The sequence below is a fragment of the Erithacus rubecula genome (assembly GCF_903797595.1).
Source record: "Erithacus rubecula genome assembly, chromosome: 18".
NCBI classification, from domain to species: Eukaryota; Metazoa; Chordata; class Aves; order Passeriformes; family Muscicapidae; genus Erithacus; species Erithacus rubecula.
Window position 1 is genome coordinate 6,555,439 of NC_136670.1, and position 18,949 is coordinate 6,574,387.

The 18,949-nt window shown below is 36.4% G+C and overlaps 1 protein-coding gene across 5 annotated transcripts in view; it reads right to left on the reverse strand.

Annotated features, from left to right (window-relative positions):
• The window catches only part of ZMYND8 (zinc finger MYND-type containing 8), a 49,611-nt gene that overhangs the window by 11,992 nt on the left and 18,670 nt on the right, over nucleotides 1-18,949 (reverse strand). For 3 of the 5 annotated variants that reach the window (XM_079321827.1, XM_079321828.1, XM_079321829.1), the window contains exons 3-14: nucleotides 17,025-17,173; nucleotides 12,378-12,596; nucleotides 11,401-11,514; nucleotides 10,630-10,722; nucleotides 9,276-9,363; nucleotides 8,580-8,635; nucleotides 8,055-8,132; nucleotides 6,899-7,014; nucleotides 5,389-5,870; nucleotides 4,896-5,036; nucleotides 2,128-2,280; nucleotides 960-1,463 (exon numbers count right to left, since the gene is read on the reverse strand). In XM_079321827.1, the coding sequence (XP_079177953.1) occupies nucleotides 960-1,463; nucleotides 2,128-2,280; nucleotides 4,896-5,036; nucleotides 5,389-5,870; nucleotides 6,899-7,014; nucleotides 8,055-8,132; nucleotides 8,580-8,635; nucleotides 9,276-9,363; nucleotides 10,630-10,722; nucleotides 11,401-11,514; nucleotides 12,378-12,596; nucleotides 17,025-17,173 (2,193 nt within the window). The remainder of the gene's footprint in view (nucleotides 1-959; nucleotides 1,464-2,127; nucleotides 2,281-4,895; nucleotides 5,037-5,388; nucleotides 5,871-6,898; nucleotides 7,015-8,054; nucleotides 8,133-8,579; nucleotides 8,636-9,275; nucleotides 9,364-10,629; nucleotides 10,723-11,400; nucleotides 11,515-12,377; nucleotides 12,597-17,024; nucleotides 17,174-18,949) is intronic. The other 2 variants (XM_079321830.1, XM_079321831.1) reach the window with 1 other exon arrangement.

Sequence of the window (18,949 nt, forward strand, 5' to 3'; positions counted from 1 at the left end):
CACAAAGGTAGAGCCTTAGAACCATGAACAAGATACAAATTATGCCTATAATATACTCTAATATATATGTATGAATGAACAAATATATAAATTCACTTTTAAAAGTTCTGAAATTCATAAAGCTACCTTACTTATTAAATTTTTCAACAAAGCAAGAATTCCCAAAATTACAATTCTCTTCTTATTTGATAATCTAATTTCTTGATTACCTCATAGTAACATTTATGCATTAAATTCTGCCTTAAAATTCAAAATTCTAGGAGCATTAAGTAGTCTTTTTAAGTATACTTAGTTAATGGATTTAAAACAGTATTTTAAATAAAATTATTCAATCAACATGCTATAAAGTATCAAGAAGATTAAAGTTATATGAAAAGTGAAATATTTTTCAATCTAAACATTTAAATCTGATTTTCTATTTTTCAAAAGACTAACATGCAAAACAAGCTTAGTAAAAGTACATTTCTCATTAACTGAGATTACTTTCCTCTTTTAGCAACACAGAAACAAAGTAAATATCTCAGAGATACAAGTGCCTTAGTTGTTCTTTTGATTATTACTGAGTGTATTTACATTCATTTGAGTTCTTATGCAATTTCTGCATTTAGTAAGTTCCAATTTCTTCTACCTGAAATGTTGGGAGGTCAATGGAAATGTAAAGATTCAACTGAAAGTAGTAATAACTGCAAAATAAACTCTACATTTGTCACAGAGCAAAAATAATGGATATTCATAGCTCTACACTGCTGAAAGGAAACAGTAAAACTAACTTGGTTTAAACCAAAAACTACAACGGGTACTGAAAACTCTTTTCAAAGTCACAAAGGATGAACAATCACTCCTAAAAATTGTTTTAATACAGATATTTTTATCTTAATACAAAAACAAAGGTGGCAATTCTACCTTTGGTAACAGCCCTACAGAACAGAGGGGGGAAAAAGGAAATAATTTCATCCTACCATCTTGTTTAGGAGAAGGTTCTTTAGAATCTTTCTTGTTTTTCCTTCCTTCACGAGCACAATGATCATCTCCTAGATCGATGACAAGTTCACTCTCAGAATCAGAGTCCAGTCCCAGATGCACAGTTGGAGAGTCTGTTTCATCTTTACCTTTCAGCTTTTCTTTTGCAGGATGCTGTAAACTCTTTCCCTTTTCAGAAAATTCTTTTTCACTGTCTGAAACAGCCTTTTCCTTGACTGCTTCTTCTGTTTTCTCCACTTCTGGACTTGTGCTTTTAAGTTCCTCCTTGTCTTCATTCTGTGCTGGAGGTTTAGGTTTTTTTTTCAAGCTCAATGATTCTTTATCACTTCTTGCACCTTCCTTGTCCTCACCATCCTCTTGATCATTCTTTGATTTCTGATCCTCATCACTATATTCACTGTCACTGGTATCAGATTTTTCAGAATCTTCAGAGTCACTGTGTTCTACTGCAGTATAAACAGCTTCAGAAATTTCATTTATTCCTAATTGTGGGAAATAAAGTACATTCCATGCTGACATCATACTAACTATTACCAAGAAAATACTCTATATACTGGAACAAAGTGTACACATACCATTACCTTAACTGTCAGTCCCTAAGGCACAAGGCTTAGTGCCCTATCCCAACACCACAGTGTGTAAGAATGAACTTCTACATACTCCTGTTAATATTTTTATTTCATTCAATTGCTCTCCTTTCACTGCTTTTTTCCACTGCCTGCAAGGTCTTTTGCTCAACTTAGGACCCAATGCTGGCAAATATAAAAATGAACTATTTATATCTACAAGAAGCCACCTTAAAAATCTGCATCATAGTTAGTTACATCCATTTTACTTACTGCAACTGACAGAATTTAGGCAGAATTCTCCAAATTTTCAACCTGCAAAGCAGGTAAGACTATAATCCTCTCTTACTATCTACATCAGAATGGTACAAAAACAGGTTTGGACAAAAATTTGAAACATCAGATCTCACTGTGTTTTAAAGCAAACTAGCTCAGTGCATTCTACTTGCCTCAAAGAGTTTGAATATTCCCTTCTCTCCTTTTCAAACATAAAGTACTTCTGGTTTTACTATCCAAAAACTTATTTAAGCTCCAATTGAGGTGCAGCCTGCTGCCCAGTGTGCTCCTGAGGGGCACTCACCCAGTTGTGCTTTACAGCTCTCGATGGTTTTGTCGAGGTTGAGCTGGAACCTGCTGCGGATCTGGCGTTTGGGGGAGATGAGCTGCACAGGGGTGCTCTGCTGCTGCACAGACTCACTCAGCTCCTTCAGATCCATCTCAGCTTTGCTACGATCTGCACAAAGAACAGCAACTCACTCACAGATTCTACAGAAAGAAACGAGATCACCAGCCAGATAAAACACGTTTCACCAAAGAGCAGTGCAGACAAATCTGGAACGTACTGCACTTTTCTTCATAATATGGGCTAAATAATAACTCTACCATGACTTTATTACCAAAAAAAAAAAAAAGGTTTCTTCCTCTCTTCACACAAAAAAAAAACCACATGCATCAATTATGGAGATGTTTCCTTCATCAATGTGAATTGATCAGGAAATCCCAGTTCAGGTTTGTAAAGCTGTCTGACAGCACCTCTACTGAACTACTGCTGTTATTTACTACTAAAGTACTACCTTCACAGAGAAAATCAAAGAGAAATAAGATCTTTATAAGATTATAAGGCACATAAAATCTTTATAGTCATCATTTAAAATCCAAAATATAGGTCGTGAGACTACATATAAAAATGTGGATTATTTCACTGGATAGATTAGTAAATTCAAGATAGAATAATATATTTTTCAGTATATGTCAGCAAAATCTTGAGTTTTCATCGATATATATAGAATTTTCTCTCTGAAATGCACACATCTGTCTGCAAAGAATACATACTACAGTGCTAAGGCTAAAACTGTCTTAGCAACTAAGTTGCACATTTTTGCTTCAATTTTCTCATTTCAGAGGCTGTATTTGTATAGCACACTCCTATCCTTTACCCTTTGCCAGGAGTGCTGACAATCCATCAGGGCACTAAATCAGTTGGAGTTAGCTGGGGGAAGAGAAAGGACCCATAAGAAGGGGAAAAAATGAAGAGAATTATGCTTGGTCAATTTTGCTCCTTCAGCTGGCTTGAGGTAGAATCAGAAGAGTCAATGCCACAAGCTCAGAAAAAACAGAGGCCATGGAGGCAAAAGGTAACACTGGCACAGTGTGCATTTGTGCTATATTTTCAAGTTGCATTCTAGAGTAGTTAAATATGACGCAGTATTGCCATATTTTACTATATATATATATTTACAAAACATTTTCTGTTGAGACAGAACTTAGAGAAAAGTGAAATAAATATGAAGGGTTGAACCGAGATTCCTCTGACCAGACATTCTTTGTATAAGTTTGAATTTCATATCAAGATACATTCTTATTGTTTGCTGCCTCTGGAATCCAAGGGCAGGTTCTATACTACCAGAGACACATTTTTCTTCCCCCAAATCCCTGTATATCTTGCTTATTCACACCTCCATTTTTTCAAATCAGCAAGTGTGCCAGTAGCAACAGATGGTTAATTTCTGTTCTTTTTCCTTCCTTTTTGCTGAACTGCAGACCACAGAGTCCCCCTAGCACTCTTCTAAAGATACAAAGTGTCTTTGTTTTCTGGACTCTTACTTTTGTTTTTGCAAAGAGAAACCCTGTCCACATCATGTATGACAATGAGACACAATAAGTAACATTGGAAAAATTCTGACATGCACAGGAGAACCATGTCTAGCACAGATGACACTATTAAATGAAGAAGGGCTGTTATTTTCACTTTCATCACCAAAAAGTATATTTAATAAAGGAAATTCCCCTAAACCTGAAAAAACCCCAGATATTCTACTTGAGAGTGTACAAACACTTCTTCTGTGGTATTACTCATGGACCTTAACATCAGATTTTCCAATCTATGCTATTCAAAGTGCTCCAGCTGATGTCTCCCATCTGTGGCTCAAACAACTGCAGCACTATGTATTTCTTAATGTTTTTCCAAATGCATTGTCACCTCAGATGAGGTGCCAAACAGCTGCAGTGCAGCAGAAGAAATTAATTCTACAATTATGTCCACACTGAAAAATTCACTTGTGAGCTTATATCCAGAATCAGAATATGTGTAATGCACTGAAGATATGAATTTATTATTTGAACTTAAGCTTTCCTGAAATACCTGGCTAAAACCAAGGGGCAAAATCCTGGTTCTCTGTGTAATATCACATGAAGGTAAAAAGCAACCAGAACTGAATCAGAATGCTCACAGGAACAAAGCATGACTGAAGAAACTGATTTACATGTTTGGCTTGCAGAACTGTTTTACCAACTTAGTACTTACCTACTCCATCTTTCAAAATTCCACAATCCCAAAATTTACTTCTAGGGAGTTTCAAGACTTCAAGAATTCTGCTAATTCCTTTCATCCATCTATCTCCCTAGAGAGGGATGGTCAGTGAGGAGGTGATGTGAAGGCAGCAAGAGAGAAGCCCTAGTAAATCCTAAACCCTAAAGATCACAAGAAAACCTTGCCAGCAATTCACTTGAGAGAAACTGAGTGGTGAAGAGCAGCAATTTTCATGTAATTACAACCTTTAGAAACTTACCTACTGTTCAGACACATTCATTTGTACAGTTCAGCTAAGAAAAAAAAAATATCCCTTAACTACTTCCTTTCATCAACAAGAAACAATAACGGAAACTTTCTTTCACAAGATAAAACCCCAGTATATCTGATGAAACAATTACATGTGTGCCTCATTTAATGGTCTTTGTTCATTTAAAGCCACATACAAGCACATTTGTTCATATTATGCTGCACTGACACCACCATAATTTGTTGAGCTGTAAGAACATTAGGTTTTCAAACTTAATATCAAAACTAACCAAGGTTAAGATTCAGAATGCTTCCTGGAGTGGAAGTTCTTTCTTGCTTTGCAGAAATTGGCGTTGATGCTTGAGGAGAGAAAGGTTTGGGGCTGCCTGACAAGCTCCCTGCTTGACCTGTTCTTGTTGGTGCTGGAGAAGCTGAAAAAGTACAAAAGTAATAAAGACAGATTTAAAACCAGAACACCTACTCATGACAATTATTTTCTTATTTATTTCCACTCTTCATTCACTTTAATAGTTACAACTATTTCCTGCCATTTAAATTGAATGGGTTTAGTCACTTTTCAACATTATTCATTCCTTCTCAATGTGACAGAAAGAACTGTTCTTTCTTATCTGTGACAGTGAAAGTTAAATGCATCTCTTTTTTAAAAAAAATTCATAAACTATAATAACTTCATAAAGTCATAATACAGCCTGTCTTTAAAGAGTACATAGAATAAAACTAGTCCATTTCCAAAGTCCTACACCCCCTTTTTTTTTTTTTTACCTGTATTTTTCTCAATAAAGTCCATGGATTCTTCACTGGCACTAAAATGACTGGAAGTTGCTTTTTTCTCTGCATCCTGCTCCACATCAGAGCCAGTGTGAACTGATGAGTTTGTACTCATTGGTGACCGTGGCATATCTGTCAGTGAAATCCTGCGACCGGTGCTGCTGGGCAGCATGGGCTTGCTCATCAGAATCTTGGGTGATGCTGTCATATCAAAATTCAGCTTGATTTTCTCTTGTTTGTCTGTCTTTGCAGTTCCAGCAGCTGGGTTTGCAGGGTCTAACAACATTTGGTATTGATTGTTGGGAGTGTATGGTGTCCGGAAAGGTGCATAATTAAATACTCCAAATTTTCTACGAATGTTATCCACATAAACTTCCATTTCTTGCATTGCACTATTGAAGATGCTTTTAGTCTTTTTCACAGAAAAAGGAATTTCTTTAGACATGAGGTAGCAATTATTTATTGGAACCCAGGCCCTATATATAAAATAAGAGAAATAAAAGATAATATAACTGCATTTCACACTGTGAATTGACATTGCCAACTTTTATGCACATACTAATTTATTTCTACCTAAACATAAAGATATGAATAGCTCAGATAATTTTAAAGAACCATCATTACATTCTTTTAATATTTCAGTGCTTAGTTTTGGTAAGTAAGCAAATTGCATGCCTTGGATTATCACTGGCTTATTGTACTTTACTCAGTAGCAACAAAAAATTGCCTTAATACTGGTCAAATATGACAAAATATTCCTAATTGGAACAGTCTATGTAAGTGCAAGACAACCATAGCTAGACGGTCTAAAATGTAAAAAGCAGGTGAGGAAATGAATACTTCAAACATTTTACACCCCAGGCCAGATTGGTCAAATTCCTCAGTGCCAGGCAAAGTTCTATCAGCAAGTATTGGACAGATGTTATTTATCATGAAATGTAGCAGAACTGCTGAAACTGCTTCCCAAGAACCTAAGATAGCAGGAACTTCAACTTAATTATTCCATGACCCTGTAGAGTTGGGCTTTTACAGCATATATTATTATAGATTCATAGTTCTAATTCATAATAGATCAACTTGTATTCATCATGACTGTGTCCATCTAAGCAGAGGATGCACAGGAACAGAGAATTCCCTTCAAAGCAAAACTGGAATTTTCAACACAGGTTATATTTCCATATTTTATAAACCTACAAGTGTGTGCATATTCCCACAATGTTTAGACAACATAAATGAAATTGGTTTCTTCCACCTTTAAGAACTACATTGTCCCCAGCACAACACCAGACACTGGAATTAAGCTGCACACTCACCAGCTTATGTAAGTATCTTACAAACAGTTCTAAAGACATCATGTAAGCAACTAAAACTGTGCTTGCTCAAGTATTACACCATTTGTCAGGGTCAAGGTTCTAAAGACAGGATCCAAAAACTTTTAAGCACACAAAATTCTAAGACAATTTTTTTAAGTACAGCCAAAGACATCCTTTGGTTCAACTCCCACCTGTCATGTTGGCCAAAGAAACGGGCGTCGACTTGCCCATCTTTATCCCTCAGTGCTTTAGCAGGCCAGAATGGAAAGCCTTTGAGTTTAGCCCAGACCAACGGGTGGGGATTGCTCTGCAGGAAGAGGCAAAATACACAATAAAAAAATTAAGCAGTACTACTTTCAATTCTGATAATAAACATGATTTTTAAAAAATTGTATGTATTACATAGACTCAATAAAGATCCAACATGCACAAGGAACTTGCCAAATACAAGATTCTGTTTTACAATAAACATAATAAATCCTGAGAGGACAAAATCATAAAATTATATTTTAAAAAATCCCAAAATGTAAAACCTTACAAATCTTGATTAAACTTATCATAACTGCACTTCTTTATTTATTTATTTTTTATTAGTCCCCTCCAAATATATAACATAAAGTAAGTTAGGCTAGAGCCAATCCTTGAAATGCTCTAATTTTCACTTAGGCTTGTTTCTTGACAGGTCATAAGACATTAAAAAGTCCTTGACATAGGGTAAGCACTACTTAGTAACAACCAAAACATCAGTGTGTCATCAACATTTTTCTCATACTGAATCAAATACACAGCACTGTTCCAGCTGCTAAGAAGAAAAGGAATTCTTATCCCAGCTGAAACCAGGACAGTCCAAGAAAGAACTTGAAGGACTACACACTTCTACTTAAAAATCTTAAGGTGTCTTCCCAAATTTGGTTCAGTATTAAACAGGAAATAGACAAGCTATCAATAGGTCATGAAAGAAAAATCAAGTTTGAACTGATGCACACCAGAAAGAGATATTCACATCTCAGAAATCATCCAAGCACTGAGGGTACCACACGTAAGCACTGCTGGCACAAGGCAGTTACCTTCATTTGAGAACAGAAAACTTGTGAACTGGTTGCTGACAGCCTTTACAATTATTTCCAACTGGACCAATCCTTTTGTGAAAACCTGCAATTTTACAGCTAAGTAACTTGAGACAGTTGGACTCCACAAGGATGATACACCAGCACAAGCTGCTTGGTAAACTACAGCAGCTTTCCTTGACTCAATAATCACCAGAGGTTGGAAAAAAAGATGGGATAACAGTCAAATGAGAACTGCTAGTTTAATGTAGTAGCTAGACTACCATAATTCTTAACTTACACAAGGCTCACAAAACCAGTTCTCTCGTTTTTGGCAAGCAGCTAAATAACATTCCGGACATACTTCAATTTCATTCATCTGCAAAGAAAAAGCAAAACCATTGGAGAGATAAACAGAGTCCCAGGTGTGGTAATTTGCATTTATTCAGAGGAAAATCATATTGTTACAGTAAAAGAACTACAAAAAGTACATCTATGCATCAGAAGATGTTGGTCTCTTTTTCCAGCTCCAAATATTCATTAACATGACAGGTGCCTCTGAGCAGAATCCATATATCCACTTTCTCATCTTCCCTCCCCTCCCCACAATCATAAATAGTGAATATTCTAGTGGAAGACAGGTTAGCAATGCCTTTGCCAAATGCCATTCTGCAGGCCATGGATATACATAACTAAATGTAAGAAAACATACAAAAATTATAAATCTGCAATGCACATCTTGGAAAATGCATATTATGTCACTCACAAATACATGACATGGAACACTAAACATACAGAACAATTAATTTAATCAGGGCACTCATACCTCATGCTCACAGATTTTGATGATGACTTTTGCTGTTTGTGTCAATTTGTGATTTCCTGAGGAAACAATAAAATGCTTTAACCAAGAAAACTGTTATGGTAGAACTATAATAATATCAACAGTTTTCAGATATAAAAGTTGTCCATAAAAACAAAAGAGAAGATCTAAAAAAACTATGTAAAAACACATTCATGAACTACATGTTGCAAAAGCAGAACATCAGCACTTTTCTTCTCAATGTAACATTTAATAACTATTAAATGCTCTTTTTTGCAGCCTATTGCAGCCTTCCCATCACTGACACACTCCTTCAATGAGGGAGGTGCTAAATGATCTTCTCAATTAGGTCTCAATTAAGTGCTACATTAAAGCAATTTGGGGGCTGGAACTAAATGATGAAGATTGGATCAGATCATCTAAGGTCCAAACCATTCAATGATCCTATGAAACCCAAACCATTCCATGATTTTACCTTATTTGAAATGTTTTCTCTAAGGTGGAATGAGCAACTGACAGCTCAGGTTGTATCTGGCCCTACAGTTTTATTTATGCCAGTTGATTAAAAAAAAAATATTGTTTTTAGGCACTATGGTCAGTAACAGGAAGACACTTTCAGTGTAGAAGTCTGTATTGCTCCATGACTCTAACTATGTCAAAGTTTCATATCTGAGGATGTAAATACACATTAGTACCTACCCCCATTGTAAATTATGCAGTTGTGCAAAATCCATTTGGCATCAGCCAAAAATGCTTCAGTGCAACCGTACATTTTCTTTTTAACATTCTGTAAAGAAGAAATTAGGAATGTATCAGGAAACAGAAATCAGTAAAAAGTGACAGCTTCTTCCTGAATGTTGTGTTCTATCAGCCAATAAACAAAACTGACCCCTGGAGGTGCTCTAGGCCAGGATGGAGAGAGCAAGGAGCAACCTGGTTCTCTGGAAGGTGTCCCTGTCCACAGCAGGGACTGAAGATGAGCTTTACAGGTTCTCCCAACCCAAACCAGTCTGTGATTCTATAATATTTATTTACTGCAGATTTATGATTCTAAATGCTTAAGAATGTCTCAAATTCAAGGTGCCTTTTGACTGCCCTGAAAATGTATGAACTGTCTAAATTAAAACTAAATAGTGAATTATTTAGACCAACATCTCAAACATTTCCAAAAAATCATGTTTCCTAACACAATGTTAGGAACATGATGCTTCTGCAGAAAACAGCCTTTGGTTTCTTCTGCTGAGGCATTATCACTCCACAGCAGTTTTCATTTTTACAAGACCCAGTGAAAATTCTGGTCACAGTACATTAGACAATAAGTTTGATATTACAGTCTACCTAGTGGGTAAAGCAATTTGATTAATTAAAATCAGTACCATGGTTTTGTTACCATACTTTATACCATAAAAACATCAGCCTCCACTCTAAGGACACAGAGAATGAAAACTTGTCTATTCACCAGGTCCTGACAGAACAAAGCTCTGCAATGTTTCACTCTTCATTAGGCAATAGAGAATGGAGAATAATTTCTTCATTATATGTACTTTCAAATTACTATTGAACTGAGAATGAAAGCTACATTATCCACCTCTTGACTGTTTCTTTTTTCTTCTGCACCTCAGGTGCAGTGGAGATTACAGTATTTGTGAAATGATCAGTAAAATAAGTCTGGAGTGACCCCTGGATATACATCAAATGGTCCCCAATTAATAAGCCAATAATGATCAAATGAATATCCTGCTTTAAGAAGTCTCTCCTGGAGATTATTCATGGAATCAGATTAATTTAATGGGAGGAAGTCAGCAGTGTCTGACTTGTCTTTTCTATGCTATTTTTTCCCAAGCATTTGTTACTGGCTCAGACAGAACAATGAATTTCAGTTAACAGATGATTGTTTTTAGGCTGTAAATGAATTGACTTCCATAATAACCAAGAAATCACCCCACCCATCAAAACAATTTCAAACTTCTCTCCTCCTGCCATCAAACATTTTAGAAATGTTGCAGATAGCAATCAAACTCAAGGAACCTTCCTCCATTAGTTTCATACAAACCTTCTCTAATGTACAAAGGTCCATTGGATGAAAGATATATTCTGCATAATCTGGGTGTTGATCCAGTGAAACTGGCTTTTGAAATGGCTCTGTCTGTTAGGGGAAAAAATAACCACACTGGTTACTAATACTGAACAGTTTCAATGACACAACACTCACTCATTTTCTAATGCTACTTCCAGCTGTGTTATCAGGCAAAATTCTTCAAAGGTAATTATGGACTGTTGTGAGGTACTGTTGTGATTTACAGCATACAATGGCACAGGTTTTAGATACCCTGAAGGAAATTTCATCAGCATTTCAGAAGTATGTGATACAACCAACTTTTGTGGTAAGAACACTTGCTAATAACAGAGAAAAGCTCTATTTTCAACCCATATAATCAATAAGGCAACAGTGTCAGTGCTAGGGCTCCTGTCTATGTAAATACATTGGGAAGAGATCATGTCTCCACATTCCCCTTTTATGTCCAATACAGCATTGTCCACTTTCAGTGAGTAAGAAACCTGGAAAACCACACTGTTCTTTCATTATACCTACTGAAAATACATCCAGAAGCTCCATCACAAAACTATATTTTAAATACACTCCAAAACACTCTGTCCAACCTAAACTAATCTGTATGTGCTAGACAGGTGGCAGATAGAACAGAAGCTGTCACAGTCTCATAAACTAAACTAAACATTCATCATCCACTAAAAGAAGCAAACCAGATTATGACAAACACATGATCCAAGTATTTAAAGAAGAAAACAACAAAAATGTCCTTACCCCTGGCTGTTTCATTTTCTGTAGTGCAAACTTCAGTAGATATGATAGCTGTTCAATGGTGAGCATTGTCATTGCTTTACTCTGTGTTTCTATGCATTCTGCAACTGTGATTTTCTAAAAGTTCAGATTAAAAAAAAACTTGGTCAGCAAACACTTCTAGATAAATCCTTCTCCTCTGAAACATTCTAGCATTCAAATGAAAGATAACAGCTGTTTTATAAGAAATAAAACATTTCTGATAATGCAGTGTAAGTAGTTCAGATGCCTGTTTTACCTGGGTTTTGGCTTGTGTATGTTACCAAAAAAAGAAAAAAGGAAAAAAAAGGAAAAGACCAGAAAAATATCCAGCATCTTCCAAATCATGCAAAGTGAATATGTGAATACATAAAATTCCCAAATACAATGTGGGTTCAGAGCAATGTGAGAGAGTGAGAAGGTCACTTGGGCTCTAATAAAATAAGTGATCAGAGGAAAACGTGCCATAAACTAATCTGCTTTCATTACAGATACTTGGATGCTAAGTATTCTCTCCCCAGAAATCACTGGAGAGGAATATTAAATTCTTCCACAGTAATAAAATATCCACTTGTTTATGTAGACCCTATAGTGCAATATTTTCTGCACTGTTGAAAAGCTAATCAGCCCACCAGAAGAAGCACAAGTTAAACTAGTGAAAAGTGCAGAATGATTTCTGCAGAATTACTGGTGCCTGATGAAGAGAACACTCTGTGAAATGGTGCTTCTCTGGGGCTGGAGACACAAAGGAAGTTGGACACTCGTGGTAAGAAGGCAAACACAGGTAACATACAGAGAAAAAGTGGTGAAGCAGAGCCATGGATGCCTCCTCTTCTGTACAAATTTTTCTGGTCCCTTGACCAACAGGCAACGTAGGAATAACCAGTAACATTTCAGAACACAGAAAAAGCTGCTTAAATCTCAAAACCAAGAAAGAAATCCACTCCTTGTAACAAACTAACCTCACATTCTGGGCAAAACCAATCCCCCTCTGGTTCGGCTGTCAGTTTCAGACACTTAGCATGATAAACCCGAGGGCAGAGCTCACAGCAGAGGACTTGGCCTTCCCGATGACAAACCCAGCAATAGAAATCATTCCGTCCATCCTGTGGTACAACATCAACAGGGTCTGTGGTGAGTGGCTGCTTCATATAGTAAAACGGACCATGTCTTAGTTCTGACTGAAATGTAGGCAAGAAAAACAGGTTTGGTTTCAAAACAAATTTGCATTTTTTCAAATCATAATATTCATAATATATATAAGCAAACAGCAATTTACAGAGTTTGATTAACATTTATGCAAGCACAGTAACTTAGTCATTGCACAAAATCATTCATAAAGAAGTTTACTGCTTATTCAGATGCCGAATGACAAATTGCACTCAAGACCAGAAATAAATTTTTTTGTGGCAAGTGAGAGCATTGAGTGCAAGACATGCAATCCAACAAGAGCCAGCAAACACTTTCAGCTTCAGGAAAGAAGTATTGCTACAGAAGCTATTAGGCCCTCAAAACTCAGGATTTCATGGGGCCGTGCAAGCTAAATACCAAAATATTTAGTGGTGGCTAAACCTGGGACAACTGAAGAAGTTAGTCCTGAAACAAGGAGTTGAACACCATGCAAAGTTTGCAGCAGTTTGTAGCTTTGTACCACGAAGCAAGCCAATGCTCATTTTGATTAATAAGGCAAACTGTAGAGAAGGATGACAAAGGAGCAACTTCACATCCTGAGCAGCCAGCTCCACTACAGGAGATTTCATTCACCACCTAAGTGCATATCACAACATAAGACTCGTATCTCTACTGGTTTGCCTGCACTAAAAAACAGAGTTAACTTTGTAACCTGCATGAATTGGTCTTCCCCTTGAGCCTGACATCTCAAAGATGACACAGCTGACACCAAAACATAAGAAATTAAGAGCCCAGGATGGCTTAAATGGGTCCAGAGATACTAAACTTTGTTATATCATCTTTGAAGAGCTGCTAACATTTATTGGAAAACTATGTCCTATTTATTAATGACAAGGGAACTCAAATTCTCTGTTTGGTACTCATCATAGGGGTGCTTTGCTGAGGAAAAAAATAGCCTTGAGATTTTAGACAGCTCATTTAATGTGATTTTTTTGTTTGATGTTAAACCACTTGCTCATGACTTCACTTGTAATTATCCAAACACTTGTAGCCTGAAGAACCATTTTGTATGATTCTCAGGTCATTTTGCAAGTGTCCTACACCATTTACAAATCTGCAACTTCTGAGACTCTTGAGCTATCATACACCCATGTGATTCACAGAACAGGGCAGCCAAACATGTGTTCTGTACCTTTGAGACATCCTGAACAAAATCAGTTACATAGGGCATATATAATGTCCCCAGAAAGCAGCAGCATGCCACTTTGAACCATGGTATTTCTATGTATCTAAAGCTACAAAGGAGGTCTAATTATAAGGGATCTTCAAGGTAGAAATAAAAACCCACCAGAAGATGTTGTATCTCAAAAAAACCCCCAGATTATCTAGTACTATATGTATTTTATATTATTAATACTACAAGTATTTTAGGCAAAGGAAGGATGTTATCCATAAACACTCTGCCCCCTAAAATTTCACATGATTTTGTGCCAGTTTTGGTGGTTTTCATTTTCTATTCTACTGATGATTAAGCCCAAAGAGACACTTTGCTCCCACCACAGAAAGGGACCAAGTGTTACTTCTGTACTTTCTATATACACACATTTAATGACATAACATAACAAGAATTTCAGAGGGATGGTTCTATTAGATCTTGGAGAATAAGTGGGACAGAATAAGGGTTTAAGTCCAATTCAAATTAATTACTACAACAAGCATTCAAACAAAGAAACCAGAGTGAGGAAAGGAAAGTTGTAATTTCCAATGCTGAAACTTGTTTTGTTGCAGCTAAATAAATGCACCACAGCTGTGAGACCAACATCTCAATCTTGTATATGTGGAAAGGCAGCTATGGGGCACTTCCTCCACTGCAGATAAAGGAAATTACCAGAGGAATTTCATACATATTCTGACTTTGAAGTGGATATAAGTAGTATATCCACAATAACTTTGTAAGCTTTAAAGATTCTCCTTCAAGAAAAACATAAAACCAGTGAAACTTCCACAGAAATCAGAACATCCAAACTGAAGAAAAGTCAATTTTTGCTGGAATGTCAGATAAACTGGTTTTCTGTTCAAAGATGCTTTTATCATGTAGATATCTATCATCTTATTTTGCCTAAACCAAGTTTAAGAAACAAACAAAAAAGCATTTAGAGACTCAAGAGAGACCCAAAGAACAAAAGCAAAAGACTGAAAATTAATGATTTGACTGCATCAAGGGACTTTTTCACTTCTCCTAGTCAGAGGAATATGTTTTAAGAGTTAAAATTTTAACAGCTAATAAAGTTCAAGCTCAACTAGGTGGCAGATTGTTTTAAAGGCTTTATTGAAGTTATTAAGACCTGTAGAATGACAAAGAAAACTGAAAAAAAACAAACAACTGTACTGTAGTGCTGTTTTGGAGAGAAAAAGATCACTATTTATTCAGTTTAAATGAATATTGAAACTAGTAGTAAAACAAGCTGACAGCTTCAATTACATTACAACTGACCAATGAAGTGTCAGAAGTTCCTGATTTTTCACCTCAGTTACATTCTACAATTCCTTAATTCTCTACTTGTTTTTCAGCACTTTAAATACTTGAGGACACCATTTTGAAGATCTGTTACCCACAACATGTAATACAAAGCTTTGTGCAACTATAATTTTAGTAATGGTATCTTGAAATGCTCAAGTACTATAAAGCACTTTGTAATGTAGAATATTAAGTTAGAGGTTTCCTGGGAGGTTGTCATACCTCAAAACAGATTTATCAGTCAATCAAAACCACAGCTATCAGCTACATCATACTCAAACTCACCCTGAGACCAAAATTAGAACCTGTATGCTCAGCTCACATCTGCTCAGCAGTAAAATAATCTCTAAAAACAGCTCCTGCTACCACAGGGAGCAGAGTTTGAACCTATTTAGACACGACAATCTTCAGGCATGCCCACTTCAAATTTGACATGCAAGACAACATCAAATGAAAAGCAACTTGTAAAAGCTAAACAGAACTAAACAGATGATATTTTCTTGCTAACTTGTAATGAACACAGCAAAATAAGCAAGTCTGACATGTTTTCTTCATTAGATACACAACTTTATTCTATCCTGAACATTTCAGGTCTGAGATACCTGGAAAACAGAAAAGTATTTACCAAGGGGAATTTATCAAGTTCAACAACTGCAACTGTGTTATCACATATATTTTTAAACATAGGAAGAAAAAGTGGAAATTAATACCCAAGGATTCAATTCCACTGTTTGCAAAATTATCTCTGCACTGCACAGTTTCAAGCTCAGACTTCAGAGGGGCAATATCTGCCCAGAAAATGCCCAAGATGTAAAGGAATAGACCCAGGCTGCAGTGAAGCCCAGCAAATGCCAAACTGAGTGCACTTCCACAATATAGTTACACCTCCTAATTATCCTGAAATCAAATACAATTTACACTGACTTTTAAGGCCTAATTTAATGACAATTTTTTTTTCCAGGACAACTGCAGTGAGTAGGAATTTCATTCTCTTTCTTCACCAGAGCAATTGTACCAGGATAAAGTAGATGCCCTTATGTGAGGAGAAAGTGCATTGAACACTCAGAACTTAACCCTGTGTTTATATGACACTGGCAAAAAAATCCATGACACAAAAAAGCACTTAGAAAAATACACAGGCATGTCATTAGTACATCAGGTGTGAAGTCATTTCAGTAAGGCTGAAGATTGTTTTCATGTAATCTACTCCAAGATGATACAGATGCTTTACAGCATTTGCTATTCAATATAATTAATATAATTCTTTCAGGTGCATCATACAATGAATCAGAAATTGTCCAAGTTTTATAGAGTCAAGTTCTTCTAAGAAGGACAACAAATGCTCTCAATTCAGCATTCAGAAGGCAGTAAATATAAGGTTACAAGCATAAAGACTGAAAAGTCAGTGTGACTTTGATTTAACTAGTTTGGTAGGAGTGTACACTGCCTAGAAATTTTAAGGAAGGGGAGGAAATTTACAGAGTACCAAGGTGGAGCTGACTAATGGGCAGTAGGAAGGGACTGCAAGCAGATGAGGAACTTCACTGACATCATGAGACCTTTGTTAACCTACATTACCACACTACTGAACATTCCCTGCTAATGGTTTTCATAAAAAAACAGCTATTGTTGGTTTTGCTGTTGTTATTATTCATTATTGTAATTATTCATAATAATTCTATTCAAAATTGCATTTAATGGTTATATATCTTATTACCTTTATGAAATCACTAAGCAGAACACAGGTGGTCTTTTTCAACAGATGTAAAACAATAATCAAAGAGCATTCAAATCAGAATTATAATACCAACTCCTACCCCCACAGCATTCAAAAATTAATATTTATTCCTTCTGAGTACAAAAATGGAGCTTCCTTAAAGAAGACCAAGCTCCTGATCAGCTCTCTCTACATCCTCTACTGTTTCATACTCTAGTGCAATAAAACCATGACTTCTCTTACCTGCTCTTTATTATTACTGTTCAATAGACCAGGCTTCTTTTTCTTTTTTATAGGACTTGTTGATGCATCTTGAGGTGAGTGGCCATTGGAGGAATGTGGGGGGCTGGGGAATTTCCGTTTTTGTGCTGCGCGTTCGGCAGAGCCAGGATCTGCAGCAGACACAAACAACGAGGTTAAGGACTGCAAAATGATGAAAAATTGTTCCAAAAATGTTATGGTTTGTCATTCACACTCCTCAAAGATTTTTATTTTTAAAATATAAGCATTTGCAAGTTCATTCGCTCAACAAAATTTCAGTAATCCCTAATGGATATTAAATGGTCGGCTCAATTAAAAAGAACTTGCTAATATTTTTCAACAATCAGATGTGAAGGACAGTTAGAGAACAGTGATAGGATTTTGACAAAATACAAGTGAAATTTCAGCAGAGTTAGGTCAACAAGCTTAATTTTTCCTTAAGCTTTTAATGCATGCAACAAAACAAAATTATACAAAGAACCACAGGGATCAGAATCCAACACTATCACAAGAGAAACAACTGAAACATCCCCCAAATATTTAACTGCAAAGAAAATAATTTAAAAACTCCATTGTTTTGGCTACTTTCTACATGAATCTATGGAAAATGAAGTGCTATATGATGACTTCTGATTGACCAAAAGCTTGGTTAACATGTGTCAAATTAACATTTAGGGAAACTATAAATAAATATGAAAAACACATGAAAATATTGATGGAAGGACATATAACTGAAAGAGAGAAGAACATAGGAGTGTTCACCCATCCTGAGTTTTACTGCTCTAGAACAGCTACACCAGGCCAACATCATCTGGAATTTCAACAATTCCAACAATTCTAGAAGTGTCTGCAACTAGTTCTGGGTCTTCAGCAGTGCTGCCCAGCAGACATGTTAGTGTCAGCTCTCAGAGAAACTCTTCTGTTGACATAAGTTGTAAAATGCTGGCAAAATGTAGTAAAGCTAGTTTAAATAAACAAACAAAAACTTGTCATGTTTTGAGTTTTGACAATAAGACCTGTGACTTTTTTCCCTCTGCACACACCCCTCCCCTTTTACACGTATTGGCAGCATTTAGTACCAGTTATCTGCTGACATGCCTTGGCTGAAATCAATCAATACAATGTGCCTGAGGCCATGATTGTTACTTGCTGTGTTTGGATTCAAGCAAATCAGCCTCCTGCTCCATTTAGCCCAAAATTTAGACTGATTTGACAATACAAAGAGCTGCTATGTCACCTACATATGTGAAAAATACATCTGTTTCCTCTCCTCCTTAAGCAATTATGACAATAAAAATGCCAACACAGCACAAGTCTGCTGCCAGGAGACCAAGAGGGTTTGTCAGTTTAGCTGATTATGCACAGAAGGTGGCAGAAGAACTCCTTGGGCTGGGATATACTTCATATATCCCAAGAGAGCTGTGCTAATCCAGCTATCCTGGAAGAAACTGCAGCATCAGTGTCAGCTAAACCAAAGCCCACAACTAAATCAAAATGATCAAACCTAAAGCCAAACAAGCTCTGAATGCTATTTTTTTTTCATGAAAGCAGAATGGAGCTTATTCAGCGTGGGAACTGTCTGCATACAGAGTGATCCACAAAAACCAGCATCATACCATGTCTCTTCTCATCTTCCCATCACCACATTAAAGTCTTTATTTATTTATTATAATTTGCAAACAATATCCTCAAAGGAGTCTCTAAGCCCAAGTTTCTCACCACCAAATAAAGTCACCCCTGTAACTCCCTGAAGGGGCTTGGGCTTTTTTTCCCAGCCTGTACCTCTGCAGGCACACCTAAACCAGGAGGGGACATGGACAGAAGAGTTTCCTGCCCTTTGTTTTCATTTCTCACTTCCAGGGATAAAACTGCCACCAGTGGAGCACATCAATTTCCTTTCAGCTCTT